Source organism: Oryctolagus cuniculus, chromosome 18 (assembly GCF_051225735.1).
Source record: "Oryctolagus cuniculus isolate XC-2025 breed Fujian yellow rabbit chromosome 18, ASM5122573v1, whole genome shotgun sequence".
Lineage (NCBI taxonomy): Eukaryota > Metazoa > Chordata > Mammalia > Lagomorpha > Leporidae > Oryctolagus > Oryctolagus cuniculus.
In genome coordinates this window covers 65757892-65778078 of record NC_142884.1, presented here as the reverse complement: position 1 = coordinate 65778078, position 20187 = coordinate 65757892, and the positions used below count along the sequence as shown (strand labels likewise).

Genomic DNA, 20187 nt, shown 5'->3' with positions numbered 1-20187 from the left:
ACCTCACCTTCCTTTCCCCAGTATTTTTAGGGGAGAGATCACCATCATCTGCCATTATTCCCTTTATCCTGGCTTCTGCTAGGCACAGAGGAAGGTCAAGAGTCCAGATCCTGGATCATACCCTGTCCCTAGCATTTCATCCCAGATGGCTCTGTACATCCCATCCCATTTTCTGACTCTCATTTCCCACCCTCCCCATGTCTTGAACTGCTCAGGGATTCATTGTTGAGATAAGCAAAATCCCTGCTTTCTCAAAGACCTTCTTGCACTGCAGGAAACGCTGGATGACAAACCCTGGTCTTGGATGACAACACAGCTTTCTCTGCAGCTGTTCTGAGTGGTGGTTACTTCCCTCCCAACCCCCACAGTGAAACAAGCATGCTTGTTTCTCAGGGTGCTTCCGGATCATTCTGCCTCCTTGCTTTCTGAAAGTGCCCGGCTTTGACTCCGTATTACTCTCCCTGCTGTCCTATGGCCACTGTCACTCTCCAACCCTGCTCTTGGGACAACTCTACATGATCTCAATATCCTTATAGATGCCCCTTCCAAAACCATCATATCTCAAATCCTTGACCTTCTCGTTCCAAAAAGTTTATCTCCTACCTTAGCTTAGCTGCACCCCTGTGTCCTTGCATGGCCCATTATTATACTCACTCTTTGAACAGCACCTTGGCTCTGCTGTCCCTCTACTACTTGCTGTACTTTTCTGAAAAAGCACAAGATTTGCTTAACTCTAACTCTTCACCTACACCTGCACAGGTGCTGAATGTGGCTGGAAAAATCACATGCCTGTGCTAACTGATCTCACTTTCCACTTCTGAGCCCTCACCTTGAAAAGGCCTTTAGTGTCACCATCTTACCTTACCCTAGCACGGTCACTACCACATTCTCAATGACAGCCACTCCTTAACTTCTCTCTCTTCAAACTTGCTGTGATTTCCTCCCCAGGTCCAGACTCAGACAATACCCATGTCATATGGTCAGGAAGAAAATAAGAGCAACGAGGAAACAATTTCCAAAGCTCCCAGCACATCACCTACCCACCCACCTGCATCTGTGCATCTGATTCCCGTGGGTCCGTGTGCTCCTATCTTGGGCCAGTGCCTCCATTTGTGCACCTGATATCATTACTCCAATCATTCTCTTCTTTCTTTTCTGCATTTTCAGTTTTCTTTCCTTCCTGGATCATTTCCATCAGCAAATAAACAAGCTGTTATTTCCTCATCTTTTAAGAAAACCTACCTCCTGACCCCACCTCTCCTTCCATCTACTGCCTCATTTCTCCTCCCTTTAGACAAGAACTGGCCGCTCCCTCCGTCTCCAATTCCTTTCCTCCAATCTGATTTTCTTGTTTGTGACTCCACAGCATGTTTTCTTGTTAAGGTCCTTAATAGTATCTATGTTGCAATGGCCAATATGTGATCTTTATCATTGTGGAGGTAGCACCAGGATATGCAGTCTGTGTTTGAATATTGTCTCTTCTGTTTGAACCTTTGGACAGCTAATTATTCCTTCCTCCAAGTGAGCTTCTCTTTTCTGGCTTCCAAGACAGCACACTCCCCTGATTTCCCCCCTAACTTGCTGGTGACATCTGGTTTTCTTTGCCACCTGCTCACTCTCTCAGAGCGATCTCAGACAAGCCTCAAGGCTCCACATAGCATCTCTATGTTCATGACTCTCAAATCTCTGTCTCCAGTCTAAACTGCCCCTTTGAATGTGAGACTTATATAACCAGGGCTGGTGCTTTGGTGTAGCCAGCATCCCATATGGGCACTGATTCAAGTCCCGGCTGCTCCACTTCCAATGCAGCTCCCTGCTAATGCACATGGGAAAGCAGTAGAAGATGGTCCAAGTGCTTGGGCCCCCTGCATCCACATGGGAGATCTGGAAGAAGTTCCTGGCTCCTGGCTTCGGATCAGCCCAGCTCTGGTCATTGTGGCCATTTGGGGAGTGAACCAGTGGATGGAAGATCGATTTCTCTCTCTCTCTCTCTCTCTCCCCCCTCAACTCAGACTTTCAAATAAATAATTTTTTTAAAAAAAAGATTTATACATCCAACAAGCTGCCTAACATTAGCACCTGGATGTCTAGTAGGTATCTTGGACCTCCAAAAGTAAATTTCTACCCCAAAACTTACTTCTTCTCATTTCAGAAAATGGTGACCGTATCTTTGAACCTCCTCTCTTATCACATGACTACATCTGATCCATCACCGAATTTGACCTTTAGAATACATGTTTTAACAGATAGCTTAGAATCCACCACCTCTCTTTGTCTAATGCTTGGCTTCTTAGCAATCCCTCAGGGTTTGCCCTTGACCCTCATACAGTTTATTGTCCTCACATCCTTGACAGTGATCCTTTAGGATGTGTCACTCTTGAACTCACACCCTCCACAGCTTCCTGTTTCAGCCATGCTGAAGCCAGACACCCACTGATAAGGACCATGCACTCCTGTAGAACCTCTGTCGCCCTGCTCGCTCTGTCCTCTCAACTCCTCCTGTGCCACCTGACTGAACTCTGACCGGTCACACTGCCTTCCACTTGCTTCCTGGCTCAGCATTTCTGCATTTGCCGTTCCCTTTGCCCAGAATGGTCTTTCCTTAAATATTTTCTCACTCTCCCAGATTTTAAATTTTTTTCCTCCCTTCATCTCCTAGCTCAGATTTTACTTTCCCTGACCCTTTATCTATAATTGGAATCCTCAGCCCCAATCACAATCTCTATCTTCTCTCCTCATTTTGTCTCCATAGTACTTACTACAATCTGATAACGCACAATTGATTTATGTGTCCTCTCCACCCAACCTGGTAGAATGCAAACTCCACAAAGGTAGAGAATGTTGCCTGTTTTGTTCCTTGCTGTTTTCAGTTCTAAAGCAGAGGTTGGTATGCAATAGGCACCCATAAATATTTCTGGAATTTACTACATGCAGGAGATCATGATGGACAGTAGAGACACTAGCTCTTTCTTCTTAAGTTTATTATTTATTTGAAAGGCAGTTACAGAGAGAAGGGGGAAAACAGAGAGACTGTCCATCTCCAGTGGCCAGGTTAGCCCAGGGCAAAGCCAGGAGCTTGTAACTTCATCCAGGTCTCTTATGTGACTGTTGGGGGGCCCAACCATTTGGGCCATCTTCCATTGCTTTCCTAGGTGCTTTAGTAGGGAGCTGGATCAGAAGTGGAGCAGTCAGGACTTGAACCGGAGCTCGTATGGGATGCCAGCTTCACAGTGGCTTAGCCCACTGCACCACAACACCAGCCCTGAGACACTAGCTCTTAAAAAGTCCCTGATGGCAGGTTGAGTCTGCACCTTGGCAATGGGCTCTGGTGCAGTGTTTCCGTGAAGGGAGGAGAAAGGGATCAGATCGACTGGATGAGTTGTCACTCCAGATGCAGGGTGGAGCTAAGACCGGAGGGGGCAAGATTAGAGACAGTGAGTAGTTGAGGGATAGGATTAGAGCTAAGGGAATAGTTGAAGTCAGTGGCTGTTGACTGAAAGAGAGGGAGGCAAATCTGACAGCGATCTAGGGGTAGAATACAGAACTTAGTGATTAATTTGATACATGGGGCTGCAGCCCACCAGAAGACACACTCATATTCTCTCCAGAATTCACCCCCTACACACAAACTCTTTGGGCAACTATGGGTCATCTGCAGCAGTCTCTGGAAATTCTTTAAGCCCAGAGGGAGAATTCCAGGAGCCTGATTCCAGATAAGACAATCGTTGTCCAGCAATGTCAAACTCCTACACCACCAAAGACAGACTAGGAACTCCTGGCCCCTTGTTGCCCATTTCCCACCCTTCCTGCCCTTTTAAGGGGCCTCAAGAAAGCAAGAACCAGCAAGAAACTTAAAATTATGTTCACATTTTTCCCTAATTTTGACCTACTCTAATCCAACTCGTTCTTCCACTATTGAAACAAATATCTCTAACACAGAGACAGGGGCCATCCTATTACCAGGAGACCCATGCACAGGTGTCCACCCCCAGGGCTCAGCTCCAAGAAACAGGTTTCAGTGAATGCAACTGTACATTTGACAACAGGATTTACAGCAAACAAGGATTTGTGGATTACAAGAGCTTCTTCAGAATGTGGTGGCTCCCTACAGTGCTGAGGTCCAACCTGCAGAAACATAGCTGAATCAGAAAGCTCTAGCTCAGAATCCATTCTCCAACCCCAGACATTTAGCCAGTGCTCTCAGCAGGGCAAACACGAGCCTCTGGCAAGTAAAGTATGGCCAGTGATCAATGTAAGGTGTGTCATCTCTTTCAACAGCTGTAGGCCTTAACATCCTGAGTAAACCGAGGAAGGCTGGAGCCCAGAATTCACAGAAAGCCTCATTGTTTCCTCATTGTTTTAGTGTCCCTGTGCACAGGAAAGACATCTAGCAGCTGGAGCAGTGGAGACACTCTAGTCTCAGCACACAAGTGTTATGGGAAAACGGCGGCGAAGAAATTATTGTTACCTCAGTTCTTTGTCTCACATGGAAGAAGAATTTCCAAGCAGACAGCAGAAAGATTTAAAAAAGATTTATTAGAGTCAAAGACCTCCAGCCAGAGCGGCATGGAGGGGGAGCTTCCAAGAGAAGAAAAACCCCAAAAGGCCCCATAGCAGTTGGGTTTTTAAGTATAATCTTAGGTACCAAACTGTCAATCAACAAGGTAGAGAAAATCTCAACAAAAGACCTGATTTACAATTCTCCAACCTGTCATGCTCCCTCATGATTAAAAAAATCATCCATAAGGACGAGGAGGGGGGAAATCACCACTCCCTTGCTATTCTCATGGTAAATTTATAAATTTGGAGATTGCTAAGAAAACAAGACACTCTGATCTGCTAAAGATAACCTTTTGAGAGGAGCAGGCACTTCACTATTCCAAATTTCTATCAAGGGACCACCCTGACTGCCTATTACCCATCTGACTCCTCCCACAAGGAGCAGTGGTCTGGGTAAAGGTGGCAGGAGTAGGTGGTGTATCCAGCAGAAATCCCTTCTTGACTCCTAAGAAATCCAGTCTACATCCCAACTGCCCCAGAGTCTCTTCACCATTCAGGGGTCCCCAGACTGCAAAGATGACAATGATCCAAGGGCAGGACACAGCCTACAGCTCTGCTGGATAAAGGTCCTGGGGAGACGAAGTTCTTCACATCATGCTTTGAGAAGCAACTTAAGTACTCACAGCCTTCCTTTCTTACCTTGGACTCTTCAAAATGGGAAATGATTGTGGGTTTGTACATGAACAAATATACAATATTCCAGAGAGAAGGCCTATACTGTTGATCAGATTTCCTGAGACTCAAAAAATAAACTAGGGGTCTGGCATTGTGTTGTAGCAGGTTACGTCACCACCTGCAGCGCCAGCATCCCATATGGTCATCTGTTAGAGTCCTGACTGCTCCACTTCCAACCCAGCTCCCTGCTAACGTGCCTACGAAAGCAAATAATTGGGTCCCTGCTCCTACATGGGAGACCTAGAAGAAGCTCTAGGCTCCTGGCTTTGGCTTGGCTCAGCCCAAGCCATTGCAGTCATTTGGAAACTGAACCAGAGAATAGAAGACCTGTCTGTCTGTCTCTCTCTCTCTCTCCCTCCCCCACCTCCCTGTATCTCCCTGTCTCTGCAGCACTTTCAAATAAGTAAATAAATCTTTAAAAAAAAAAAAAAAAGGAAAGGAATTGGATCTTTACAACCCTAACCACACTATCCAGTATAGTTGTACCAGACTTATTTATTTATTTTCTTATTTTATTGGAAAGACAGAGATAGACAGAGAACTCCCATCAACTGGTTCACTCCTCAAATAACTAAACAGCCAGGGCTAGAACTTAATTTGGGTTTCTCACAGGGGTGGCAGGAGTCCAAGTACTTGAGCAGCCACTTGCTGCCACCGAGTGTGCATCAGCAGGAAGCTGGAAGGCAGCAGAGCCTGGACTTGAACCCACGCACTCTGGTAAGGAATCGGGGCAACCTACGTGACAGTTGCACCACTGCACCCAAGGCCTCCCCTTAAATGACCACATGTAGTATTAGCTCCCGTATTAGTCCATATCATTTCCCTTATCACACTGACTTCTGTTGATAGTGTTGCCTTAGAGAAATGGTGTTTCTTTTGTGTAATTCCCATGAGCATACGTGAATATTGGGTGCTGGCCATTAACGTGTTCCCCTGTGCTATGAAGCACCATACAGGCTTAGAAGCCCAGGCCCTGAACGTGCCCACCACCCCACAGACCAGAGACCAGAGGACACTTTGCTTTTGCTGCTTGGCATTCTGCCAGCCTGAGTGACTGTCAAAGAAAGGACGGCAGGTAGGATCAGTTACTTAGAGGTCATACAATATTGCAGGAATCTCATTATATTCAGGAAGGTTTCAGGAATAAAAAAAAAAAAAAGCAAGAAGGGAACAGTGAGAAGGGGCTAGATTAAAACTATCAACGTTGACAAATATGTATTCCCTTTTGCTCCTTGTATTGGAGTCCCCCATGTGGTCTACAAGTCCTAAGGATTTGGAAAGCTCCTTGTTGAGTTTCTATTCATGTAACTATGCAAAGATGTCTGCATTCTACTTGACTGTTTGCAGGAACACAGGGAAAAGGAATGCAAATAGCAATCCTGGCCCACAGTAATACAGGCCTGATGCATTAGGCTGGTATTTGAATTCAGGCCTGTAGCTGAGTCCAGACTTACAAGCCACTTTTAAGCCACGCAAATGTGAATTCATTTTTTTAACCTTCTCTAAGCCTATAATCTGTATTCTGGATAATATGGAAGTTACCTCTAGAGGCCATAACAAAGACGAATAAACATAACCTATGTAAGTGCCCCATGCAAGTGCCAGGCACTGTAGCAAGCTCCGAATTAGCAGTAACTGCAATGACCTTCTCCCATAGTCATCAGGCTCCATAAACCCTAGCTGGGAGTGGCCTCTGATTATAATACCCTGAGTTTTCAATTTATGTGAATATTTCTTAATGGCTGCTTCCAGCCTAGCCTTTCCAAAAATTCTTCCTGAACGCTTTATAATTCACAAACTAAACTGGCTAAGATCTGTGGTGTCACATGCAGAGAAGGAGGTGGGGAAGCTACACTGCGTGAAAGACTGCTAGCTACTTCATGTACAAAATCTTATTTACTCATTAAGATCATCTTCTTAGGGGTGGGACATGTGCATCCCATGTCAGGGTGCCTGGGTGTGAGTTCTGGCTCCACTCCTGACTCCAGCTTCCTGCTAATGAGCAACTGGAGAGCCAACAGGTGCTGACTCAAATAGCTGGGTTCCTGCCATCCATGTGGAAGACTCAGATTGAGTTCTCAGCTCCTGGCTTCAATATACTCCAGCCCCAGTCATTGTAGACTTCAGTGCAGACTTCATAGTAAACCAATGGATGGGATTCTCTCTCTCACTCTCTCTTCCCAAATTAAGTATTTTTTAAAAGAGAAACACTCAAAACCAGTCACAGCCTATTGTCCTGGCACGCCCAAGAGATGATTAAGAACACGTGCAAGGATATTAGTCAGGAATCTTTAGTCCTAACTACAAGCATAAATAGCTACATCATCCATTCACAATATAAATCACAAGATAAAAATCACAAGATAAAAAAATCACAGAAAATAAAAAACTCAAACTATATCAACAACATGATGAATCGTCTTTTCAAAAACTTTATAAGCAATAATTGTATATATTTATAGGCAACATTTCAAATATGCAATGCTTACTGATCAGGTCAGGGTCATCACCAGTTCCCCTTCTGTGACATTACTTTATGGTTGCAACCTTGGAACTTTGTCCCTTTAATTGCTCATAAAATAAGATAATTATTAAATATAGTTACCCCACACGAGATAACTCTTACAAGTCTAACACAAAATGAAGAAAGCTCAAAGGAATATATACAAAGTATTTTAAAAAGTCCATTGGAAATGCATGAACCATGCAGATTTTAAAATGGTTTGCACCAAAATAAACTTATCTTTTAATTCTACTTTGCCATGAGCTCTTTGAAGTTCCCTCAAATAAATAAGATTCCATTTACATCAAGGTCAAAATGCGGACTGGTCAATGGTATTAACTAAGGCCATAAAGCAGAGGGAAGAGAAAGGCACTGCTTACGGTCAAAGCAATTATCTCTGAGAAATGACAGAGAAGGGCAGAGCGAATGTTCTGGTTTTGGTTTTTCATGGTTTTTTTGGTTTTTGTTTTTTGTTTTTTTTTAGTTTAAGTGGTAGTTCCTTAATATTATAGGTAAACTGTACCTTTCAGCCCTAATTGTATTTCCCAATTAAGATATCTTAAAGTAAAAACACTGGAAGAAACAAACACAGAAAGCTATTTTTGGTGTGACCTCTCCACATGTGGGGAAGACACCGACCAACAGTGGTCCTCTCAGGATCAGCACGTAAAGGCATCTACATTTTCTTCCTTACACACACTGGTAGTTTCCGATCTCCTATACTTAGCGAGCATTACTTTTTTGAAAGGGAATAAAAGTAAAACTGCCAAAGCCCGGGGGTCTGGCTCTGAAATTTTCAGAGGGGAAGATTAGGGAAGGAAGATCCACACAACGGCAACGGAAATCAACATGCAGCCATGGTGACCTGCACAGGTCCCGATGATAAGGCCTTAGGGGACTCAGCTGATGGAAATCAGCAAACATAAACTTCCCAGATCTCAAACAACACCGCCTGCTTTCTCTCTCTCCCTTCTAAGCCTGGAAAACCTGGCAGCAGTTGAGTAAGAGAAATGAGATGCTATTATCACTCAATAATAGCTACGAATGTTGTCAAGATTTTTATTAGGGGCTTCATATGTGTTGATCCTGGCTTTCACAAGAACACAATAAGGTGGACATTGTTACCCTTATTTTACTCAGCTATCCTAGGGCTCACAGAGGTGCAATGACTTGCCCAGATCTCTGTTTTCAAAGTCTGTGACTTCCACACGACACCACAATTCCCATTTATTCATGTGCATCCACTGGAAAAAATTCAGGGTGGGGACCTGGCTAGCCCAAGGGCTACTAAGTTATCATCTTTAAAAGTAACTTGTATCTTTTTTTTTCCTTCTGGGGAAATATTTTTTCCCTGCTCCAACCAAACATCCATGTCCTCCCAGAATATATTTATTATCTCCTTTGAGAAGGGTGAAAACACTGAATATGACACAGAGGCTGAGAAATGTAACCCCCTCCCAGACCTGGGGTGGGGCGAGTAAAGCAGGTGCCCATGCAGAGGTTATGTTCACATTTTCTCAGAGATAAGAGTAACAGCAAGAGTCAAGATCTTCAGAGCACTCAGGCTGTTACTGTCAGGCAATGCTCCTATCAACCTCATTTCCAAGGATCTTTTTCTGTTTCCACTCTGCCTTAAGGGAGTTGACCTCCATGGCTGCCTCTGAGGAGTGAACATTCCAGGATCAGCTTCCAGCCCCTGGGGAGAATGCCTCCTCCTCTGCTGCTCCCAGCCCACCTGCAGTAGAATCTTCCTACCCTGGCGTCTCGCCACTGTTCAAGCTGCTGAGGCTGGAGCTCCCCAGGAGCAAGGGCTTTCTCCAGCCTGCCTTGCAAGGTGGGTCCTTTTTGCAGCAAAAGGGAGAGAGAGGGCAGCCACACAGGATGGGTATGCAAAATTCGAGGAGGAGGAGAAGGAGGAGGAGGGGGAAGAGAAAGGGAAGGAGGAGGAGGGGTGGGGAGGAGGAAGAGGAGGGAGCCCAGAGGGGGTTGGTGAGTCAGAGCAGAGAAGTCCACAGGCCGGCTGGCAGCCAGCCTCTCTCAGCAGTGGGGAAGCTGAAGCCCTTAGCAAGGTAAGAAGAGAATTTCCCTGTGTTCACCTCCAGTGCAGGGCCAGGATCCCAGGGCCGAGGGAGCCAGAGTACCACACAACCTCTGGCAGCTCCACTGGGGATTTTGATGCTGGAAGGGGGCTCACCCAGAGAGGGTGAATCAGAATGAACCAGGGGACTCTTTGGGGTGGAAAAAAAATACTCTGCCTACCAGCAGCTCCCCTCTACACACACACCGGCTCCAACCCTACAAGAACCCAAAAGAGCCAGACGTGGGGAGTGCTGTTCTGATGTGTGTTTTGTGACAGTTCCCTGGTGCCTCTGATTTGGTCAGGTCCTGACTTTGGAGCTCTTGTTGCTGTACTTCCTACAGCTTCTCCCCTATCTCTGCTGGGAAGGGAAGGCAGGAGGTGCAGTCAGCTGCAGGTTTGTTTCGTAGCTCAGGTGAGGTGTAGTACGGTCATTGAACAACCTGGGACCCAAAAGACCTGGGTCCTGCTCCAGGCAATGTTGTTACAGCCATCAATTAAAATTCAGTTTCTTAATCCTGAAAAATGGGAGGAGTGGCTCCTGACTGTCCTAAATTCCTAACTGAATTGTTTTCATGACTGCCCCAAGAAGACCTTGAAAATTGCGGAATGCCATGCAGAGGTAAAATATAATTAAGTTACAGGGCTAGCAACTATGCTAAGGCAGGAGACTCTTCCATCTTAAGTGGCCCTGGTCAAGTCTGGAACTTCTCATTGGGACTGGAATATTTTCATACGTGCAAAATTCAAATGCTTCCTTCCTGGGTCTATGAGGGCACCTCAAAACAGTAAACAGCATTCTACAGATGTCACTCAGTCAATCACTGCTAGATGTTTCTTGAGTACCTACTGTGTGCCCAGCACTGACCTTGGCACCAGACAGCACTGGTATTCAAGACACCCTTGGCTCCAGGGGTTGGTTGCACAGCTGTCCCAGGTCTACAGACTATGGGTGATGATCACTGGATCCAGTGATTCTCCAGTCTCTGTGCGAGCCAGTGTCTGCCATGTCTAATTTCTGGTCACCAGGGCATAATCTCACTAGGAATGTGCTGGGTGGCTGGAATCCAGATTTCTTAAATTGATATCTGTTTGGTTTTTTTTTCCTTGAGAATTCCCCCATTTTGTTCCTAAAACCTTACACAGGGCTGATTTGGGGGACTTCATGGTCCCTTTGCCTAGTGTAGGTTCTCCCTTATCACTACTCCTTTGATGATTTTTTTTAAAAAGTGTATTTTTAAATTTTTTAAAGATTTATTTATTTATTTGAAAGAGTTACACAGAGAAGGGGAGGCAGAGAGAGAGAGAAAGAGAGAGAGGTCTTCCACCCACTGGTTCACTCCCCAACTGGCCGCAACGACTGGAGCTCCACCAATCCGAAGCCAGGAGCCAGGAGCCTCTTCCGGGTCTCCCACACGGAGCAGGGGCCCATCTTCTACTACTTTCCAAGGCCACAGCGGAGAGCTGGATCAGAAGTGGAGCAGCCAGGACTTGAACCGGCACACATATGGGATGTCAGCACTGTAGGTGGCAGCTTCACCTGCTACGCCACAGTGCTGGCCCCAATGTGTATTTTTAATTTTTTACAGATTCAACATAGTGCATAGATACAATTCCAAGAATATAATGATTCTCCTTTGCTCCCACCTGCTCTCTTTGGTGACATTGTTAAGATCCTGTGGTTCTCAGGCTTCTCTGGGGATGGTCTGCCCTTCGTGTTCTGAGATAGTACCACCACTCACCCATCACTGGGGCAGTGTGTTTTTAAATTACTGTGGGGGTGACACTCTAGAATGTACTGACGTGGGGTTTTTAAGTGAGCTGGTTAGAGCAGGTAGCCTCTTATCCCACATTGGGGCCTTTACTTTTTTTTAACATTTTCTAAAAATAATGTTCATGGGTTTCTTCCCTAGTCTGAATTAATACATGCTCAGTGTGGCAACTATTTTTGGATTGTGCCATATTGCATCAAACTGAGGCCTCAGACTTTACTACACCTTGCTCTGCGTAACTGAGACGGTGTTGGTGATGTGCTGAACACTCCGCTAAATTCTAATAACTGAACCTAACGACTGTCCTCGCATTCTGGAAAGGGCAGGTTTCTACATCGTGAAGGAAGGAACTCAGTCATCTGCTGTCAACAACGATCATGGCTCTTTCCAGGCTCCACAGGTTACTGACTTATTCATTTATCCTGCGAGATCAGACAGGCTTTCCTGCAAGTTCCAGCAGCCCAGTGCAGACCTTCACAGACAGCTGCTTCCTGCCGCCGGGGGTGGTGGGGCGGGGGCGGGGCAGGGGGATGCTGGTGCAGAGTCTGCAGTACAAGCCATTCCTGAGAGGGAGCAGACTCTGGGAGGAAGAGGGCAGGCTCACGAAAGCCTCAGGGCTCCTGAGCAGCAGGGCAAGTGTGAAAGAACAGAAAGTTAAGTCTGGCACCTAGTGGAGGAGAAGAATCACAGGAAATCAAGATCAGGCCATCCAGAACCTGAGGTGTAAGGCTTGGGGGTTTTGATTTATTTCTACAAATGCTGGAGAGTTGGCAAAGGATTTTTAGCAGGGAAGTGACAGAATGAAGTGATAGCTTTGTTCTTTAAAAAAAAAAAAAATCCTCTCTGGCAGCAGTGGCTGATGGGGAGAGCCGAGCATCCCAGGGCAGTGCCGGCACCGGGAGAGGGGTTCCAGGATGCAGATGAAGAGTTTGCCTTCTTCCCCGAGCCTCGTCCAGCACAGGGATTAGTTGCCTCACCACACTTCTGCAGTGGCCTCCGGAGCATCAGTGTCTACTGCTGACCACGCTCGATGCAGAGACACCCCCGAGAGTCGTCCCCGGCTGTCTGGTCAGCTCTGCAGGTGCTGTCCAGGCCCAGGATGTTTCCAGAGCCCAGTGTCCAGGGGTGGTATGCCATCACAAAAGCATACTCTTTCTGCCCAGGGAAGGCCCTCATGGAAAGAACAAGCAGGGGAGGAAGTCAGAGGGCTTCCACAGGAATTCCTGAGCGCCATGGATGACTGGGAGTGGCTGGGGACAGAGTTAGGAGGCTCACCTCCAGCTCAGAGAGGGAATGGGCCTGAGGCCAGGAGCAGTTGGCAGGCAAGGGAGCAGAGTCATGGAGCCCCACACAGGATGCAGGGTTGGCTTGAAGCTGGGAGGGAGGGAGGGAGTGTGCACAGGTCTACTTTCCTAATCCTCAGGAAATGTTAGCTTTTTCCTAGAGTGATTATAGGAGCTGCCTATAAAATTCCTTTCAACAGGCCAGGCTCTTCATTTCTGGCTTCCCTCTCTCCTCTGCTCCACTGTTTCCTATCTCTATGTTCCAAACCTTTTCATGCTCACGTCTTTAGTAAGGTCTTCTCCTAAAGTCACCTCTTCAGTCTTGGAGTGGCATCCTTGAGGCATGAGAACAAAGACTTGGTTTCTAATCATTTCCACTTGGGCTTAAGGTTTAAGACCTAGGAACCTGTCTTAGCTGGTCCTGTTCTAATTCAACATGGACAAGACTACAAGGTAGGAATTACCGTTTGTCGACATTTCCCTGACATAAAGCAAAGTGGTTTTTGGCCATGAAGGAGAGATGATCCTCACTGGATCCTTCTGGCTCACCCAGAGGAAGAGCATTGTTGCAATGGATGGAAGAGAAGGGGTTTTTCTGCCACTGTCACCCAACGTTTCGCTGGGTCATTACATACTTCCCAGAAAGTTCAGGGGACTTCCAAGGGAAGCCCATGAGCTGGCAAAGCACACATACCCTCCTCTCTGGGAAACAAGCTCTAAACTCTGAGTCACATCTGTGGCTGGCATATTCCTCCCCTAAAATCCATTCTCTAATGCCGCTGGGGCTCTGGACAGAGAGAATGGGTTATGGCCAGTATGAAGGCCACACGGGTAGGAGATCTATCAAAGTTACAGATGCAGGTACTCTCTGATTCAGCAATTCCAGTTCTGGGGATTTATGCTACATACATGTGCAATGGTGTGTGAATATATAGGTCATTACTAAAACATCTGACATGGCTAAGACTAGAAAGAGCCCGAAAGGCCATCAATGAGGAAAACAGTTAAATAAGATGTGGCAAATCCATACAGCAGAATGCTGCTTGGTAAAGAAGGAATAAGGACACACTTTGATACTGCCTTGAAGAGCTCCTCCAGACCCAGTGACAAGCAAAGACAAGAGGGGGCGGCACAGTGTGGATAATTTGCTAAACTTACTATTTTTTGTGTTTTGAAGAGGGAAAACATTGAGAATACATGCATGTTTGCATTTGCCTGTGTGTACATAAAGCAGCAAAAAGGACCCATTTTATAAAGTATGTCCTATTGCTATCTGGAGGTGAAGTGGGAAATGGGCAGGGGGGCACGTGCTGGAAGTAGACTTTGTGCTGTGCAGTATACCGAAGTGGTGGGTAAATGCCAGCTGTTCATCGTAAGATGAAGCAACTAATTCAGTAGCAGGAAGATTCTTAGGTGTTCTTTTCCCTGGAAAAATACTGTGTCCTCCTTAAAGACACATCGTTGCCTTCTTTCCACATAGCCCCACCGGCAGTCTCCTCACTTCCCGCTGCAGACCTCTCCCACGGACACAAGACTTCCCCCGTCCACTCTGGGGGCACTTCAAAATGTTTGTGGGAAATGAAGTGAAATTAAAATACGTCTATGTGAGTGCCAAAAAACTGAAATCCACCCACAGAGAAATCTTCAGAAAGTTTATTGAGGGGACGGGCATTGTGGTGCAGCAGGTTAAGCCACCGATTGGGATGCCTGCTTCCCGTATCAAAACACCAGTTCAAGTCCCAGCTACTGCACCTCCAAACCAGCTCCCTTCTAACGCACCTGGGAAGCAGCAGATGATGGCCCAAGTACTTTGGGGAGTGAGCCAGTAGGTAGAAGTTCTCTCTCTCTCTCTGCCTTTCTAAATAAATCTTAAAAAAAAAAAAACAAAAAAACAAAAAACAAAAAAACTACTTCACTTCATGGAGAGTACAAGTCATGAAAATACTATTCATGGATTTGGATTTCAAAACTTTTGCAGCAAAATAGACTTATCTTTTAATCCACTTTCCAGGAACTTTCTGGAGCCCTCACGTTGAGGAGCTGAGTTATGACAGGCCAGGCTGCAAGCTTTCTCCCTGCCTGCAGAGTCTCACCTAATTGTAGATTCTGAGTCTGTGGACCTAACACCCATGACGACGCTTTTCAAAATGATCTGAACCATCTAACTACTCATATTACCCATTCAAAACTTTTTCTAACATTAGCAGTAAGATCTGTCACCAGGAAAATAGCAAACCCTAAACCCAGCTCCAATTACTTTCTGGAAATATAGTCACTCTTATTTTTTAAAGCAGGAAGAGAGCACTTCCTTGCTACTATATTTATGCCCTTTTGTTACAGTTATCATGTCTCTCAGTCATTACTGATGTCAGGAAGTACCCCAAAGTTGATCCAGGATCATGAAGGAAAGAGTTTAAATCTCCTACCGTGGCCCTAGTAACAGAGTGGTTTTTTTTGGTTTTTGTTTTTTTTTTTTTAAGATTTTATTTTTTTATCTGAGAGGCAGTTACAGAGAGAGGGAGAGTCAGAGAGAAAAGCCTTCCAATCACTGGCTTCCCCAAATGGCCGTAGTGGCCAGGGCTAGGCCAGGCCAAAAGTAGGAGCTTCTGTTGGGTCTCCCACACAGATTCAGGGGCCCAAGCACTTGATCCATCCTCTACTGCTTTCCCAGGCCATAAGCAGACAGCTGGATCAGAAGTGAACAGCCGGGACAAGAACCTGCACCCATTTGAGATGCCAGTGCCACAGGTGGAGGTGGAGGCGGAGGCAGAGGCGGAGGCTTAGCCTACTAAGCCACAGCCACAGCCCCTACTGTGCTTTTTTTTTTTTTTTTTTTTCCACACAAAGCAAGCTCTGGTTGTGAGGCGAGTAAGGTCTGGGTTGTCAGAGTTTGATGTGCCTTTCTGTGGGTTACAAAACGAAAACCCTTCTCTAAATATTTAACACATTACAACTAGAAAACTACCCTAAATATATTTTCTTATTGGATCAAGATGACTAATTTACCACTGCCCACAGAAAAAAAAATTTTTTTAATATTTTACTTATTTGAAAGGGAGAGAAAGAGAGAGATGGAGATCCAACTTCAGCCCATCAATTGGCTCACTCCCCAAATGCCCACAACAGCCAGGACTGAACCAGGTCAAATCCAGGAGCTCAGAACCCAATGTGGGTCTCCCACATGTGTGGCCAGGACCAAACTGCTTGAGCCATCAGCTGCTGCTTCCTAGGGTATGCATTAGCAGGAAAATGGATTCAGGAGTAGAACTGGTATCCCAAGCGAAGTCTTAACTACAATGCCAAATACCCATCATAGGAAAAAAAATTATAATAGATATCTAAATTCTTGATGAGGTGATGTCTCCTAAGGCTGCAGTGTACAACCCCCCCCAACCACACTGAGCAGCCCTGAGTAGGCTGTGTCAAACAGGCAAGCATTCTCTAAGCGGCAGCACAGTGGCAAACAGGCCACAAGTATCACCACGCAGCTCAGGTGGCTTGCTACACTCATACAGAGTCAGCTGGGCAGGAAAGAATGATCTAGCTCAAATAGGTTCAGGTGGTTTGCGACCTACAAAGATGCAGCACTGGATCAGCTCCATATGTCCCTGGTCCCACAGGATGAGAACAAGCGAGAAGAAATCAGGTGACAGGTGCCATGGGCACTTGGCTCTGCCACTGAGGACACAACTGTATCAAGTTCATGGTCTGTAGCCCTGTCAATCTGGACACTGGAGTGGAAAGTCTTGTGCTTAAGGTGGGGGAGGGAAAGACACTCAGCCTAGTGGTGCGCTCCTTCAAGGTGGGGGCAGGGCTGAGCAATGGCCTCAAGGCAGTTCCCTGAAGGCTGGCTTATCTCCCTCAGTTTCAGGAAGAATCACAAGGTATTCAACCAAGATTTGGGTCAGACTGAGGGTTGGCATTGCCAGATGGCCTAAGTGAAGGAGATGTGCCCATCACGGGCCCTGTGTTGACCGAGTATAGTGAATTCAGGTATTCTTGATCGGGTCAAGGGAAAGAAAGACCAGTAAGGGAGCACTGAAGGCCTTAAAAATGAACTGATCGACACACTAACTGCAGGAGCAAGATTTGCAGAGGGGTTTGTGCTGTTGCGGGAAGGTTCTGGCTTTCTACATGGCTCCTGGGTAGGGGTGACTCTGGGAGAGGGGAAGGAAGGCAGCCACCAGAACTGCTCTGTAACTCGGGCCCTTCTGCTGCTTTCTGCAGGGTCTTCCACACTGGCACAATGATGCTGCACAGAAAAGTGCGCCTACTGCTGTTCCTGTTTTCCCAGATGGTGCTCTTTGTGCTCCTGTTCCACAAGTACAGCCAGGACTCGTTCTCCCTGTCCAGGAAGGAGGAGCCCAAGCCCATGCACGTGCTCATCCTGTCCTCGTGGCGCTCAGGCTCTTCCTTTGTGGGGCAGCTTTTCGGGCAGCACCCAGATGTCTTCTACCTGATGGAGCCCGCCTGGCACGTGTGGATGACCTTCACACAGAGCACGCCCTGGAGGCTGCACATGGCAGTGCGGGACCTGATACGCTCTGTCTTTCTGTGTGACATGAGTGTCTTTGATGCCTACATGTCACCAGGGCCCCGGAAACTGTCCAGTGTCTTCCACTGGGACCACAGCCGGGCCCTGTGTTCCCCACCTGCCTGTAACGTCTTCCCTCGGGACAAGATCATCTCCCAGGCTCACTGCAAGCTCCTGTGCAATCGAGAGCCCTTTGAGGCAGTGGAGAAGGCCTGCCGCTCCTACAGCCACGTGGTGCTCAAGGAGGTGCGCTTCTTCAACCTGCAGTCCCTCTACCCGCTGCTGACAGACCCTTCCCTCAACCTGCACATCGTGCACCTGGTCCGGGATCCCCGGGCTGTGTTCCGTTCTCGAGAACACACAGTGGCAGAACTCATGATTGACAGCCACATTGTGATGGGGCAGCATTGGCAAAAGATCAAGAAGGAGGACCAACCATACTACACAATGCAGATCATCTGCCAGAGCCAGCTGGAGATCTTCAAGGCCATCCTGTCCCTGCCCAAAGCCCTGAAGCAGCGCTACCTGCTCATGCGCTATGAGGACCTGGTCCGGGACCCCCTGGTCCAGACGTCCCGAATGTATGACTACGTGGGGTTGAGATTCTTGCCCCATCTCCAGACCTGGGTGCATAACATCACCAGAGGCAAGGGCATGGGTGAGCATGCCTTCCATACAAATGCCAGGGACGCCATCAATGTGTCCCAGGCCTGGCGCTGGTCCCTGCCTTACACAAAGGTTTCTCAAATTCAGAAAGTCTGTGGTGACACCATGGATTTACTGGGCTACCACCAGGTCAGATCTGAACAAGAACAGAAAAATCTGTCACTGGATCTTCTGTCTACCTGGAGGCCCTCAGAGCAAATCTACCAACAGGTCTGACGAGGCTCAGTCCCCACCTGGCACCAGCCTCAGCCATGCCCTCTGAATGCTCTGAGCCTTCACTGTGTCCTCTCAGGTACACGTGGTGGGCAGGAGCTGCACCCACACGTGCTCTGGCAGAGGAACTTTGTGTCTACGCTCCTGTCTAGAAAAAAGACTCATGGACCTTATACGAGCAGCACCTTCCACCAAAACAGGGCACTTGCCTCTTCTCATGACCTTCCTATCCGTCCTTACCTCAGAGACTTCATGGCCTGGATGCCCAAGGGACACCAAGCAGTGGCGTAAATACATAAGCCTCCCTGCCCACATCTTGTTCAAAGGCAAAGGACGGAGACACTGAAAACTAGGATGGGGTCTTTCACCAAAAACCTCACCAGCACATTCCTCAGATACAGCAACTCTGAGCCAGCCCTGGGATTCATGGAAGGAAACTACCATGGAGTTGTATGCTTACCTGTGAGCTTGGCCATCACAGCCATCGGTGCTGTGAGTATGGAACAGAGCTCCTACACAGCAGAGCAAGCTCCTAGGTTCCCAGGGTGGCTGGACTGGTACCGGACATCACTTCCCCTCTGCATCTGCCTATCACATAGAGGACTCAGACCTGGGAAGCTGCCCAATCCAGTAATATTCAGAGTCCAAAATAAGATTCGGTTTGGAATGCCCCCTCTTATGCTTTCTAATTACTAGAAGTAAATGCTCGTTCACACGATGCCCTAACCCAAGAACATAATAATCAATCACCTTTGTAGTTTTTTTCTACCTTTGATATTATCTTTCACCCACATGTATAAAAATTGCTAATTCAGTGTTTGGTATCACACGATGACTTAAATCTGTTTCCTCTTAAGAAGTGGCAGAGGGGCAAGCATTTGGTGTAATGGTTGAGACACTGCTTGGGAAGCCCACATCCCATACTGGAGCGACTGGGTTTGAGTCCCAGCTCTGCGTCCATTCCCAGCTTCCTGTTATTATGCACCCTGCGAGGCATCAAGTGCTCAAGTACTTTGGTTCCTGCCATCCACGTGAGAGACCCACGTTTAGTTCCAGGCTCCCAGCTTTGGTCTACCTCAGCCCTCACTGTTGCAGGTACTTGGAGAATAAACCAACAGATGGTGGCACACTTGCTTGCTGTCTCTCTCTTGCTCTCAAAATATTTTTTAAAGACTTCTAAAATTACCAAAGAAGTCACAGAAAGAGGCCTAAGTTGTAAAACTCCCTTGCATCCCCCTAGGTCCCCAGCTCTCATGTAATTGCTGCTGGTGGTCACTGCCTCGAACAAAAAAATGTTATTTCTCCCAGTCTTTGCAGTGGCTCCCAGACCTGGCTGTCTACCTTTTAAAAAGGCACACTCCCAGGCCCTACCTCAAATTTGCTGAACTCAAGAGTCTCCAGTGTGGAGACTGGGATGTGTGTGTTCATCAGGCTACCCCAAGGGCCCTTCCCTGGCCAGCCTGGCAACAGGCAGCAACACTCTTTGTCTTGTTCTAACACAGGTGGCACTGTGGCACCTGCTCAGTGTCTGCCACTTAATCCTGCCCCCCGGGCTGTGATGAGGCTGGAAAGCCAAGAAGAAAGGGTGTGTGGGTGTGTGGGTGTGTGTGGTGTGCATGCATGTGTGTGTCTGCAGTTCTGTGGGCCTCTGAGTCCTGACTTTCTCAGTACAGTTATGCCACTTCACCTTCATTTCATTTCCGCCTTTGGACGTGCTTCTCACTTCAGCCAGCCTTCTGGAGGCTGGGTCAGAATTCTCCCACTCAGTTCTGACGCATGGTGTCTCGGCTGCCCTGCTGCCCGAGATACGTGAGCATCTCTACCAGCTGGGTCTGTGGACGTTAACGTTCACATGGCTTTAAAGGGGATTTCTTCTGACATCCAAATCCAGTCTAGGAACTCCT

At 47.1% G+C, this 20187-nt stretch overlaps 1 protein-coding gene across 4 annotated transcripts; it reads left to right on the top strand.

The window, feature by feature from the left end:
* Window positions 1-9265: 9265 nt before the first annotated feature.
* CHST4 (carbohydrate sulfotransferase 4) lies at window positions 9266-19415 on the top strand. 4 transcript variants are annotated; one of them, XM_089319854.1, is made up of 3 exons: window positions 9697-9807; window positions 11914-11987; window positions 17098-19415. In XM_089319854.1, the coding sequence occupies exons 2-3, from the start codon at window positions 11965-11967 to the stop codon at window positions 18284-18286; spliced, it is 1212 nt and encodes a 403-aa protein (XP_089175980.1). In that variant the 5' UTR covers window positions 9697-9807; window positions 11914-11964; the 3' UTR covers window positions 18287-19415. The 4 variants fall into 4 exon arrangements, with proteins under 4 accessions (XP_069919678.1, XP_089175980.1, XP_002711719.3 ...); XM_070063577.2 differs by lacking the exons at window positions 9697-9807; window positions 11914-11987 and adding an exon at window positions 9266-9572; XM_002711673.6 differs by lacking the exon at window positions 11914-11987.
* The last annotated feature ends 772 nt before the right edge of the window (window positions 19416-20187 follow it).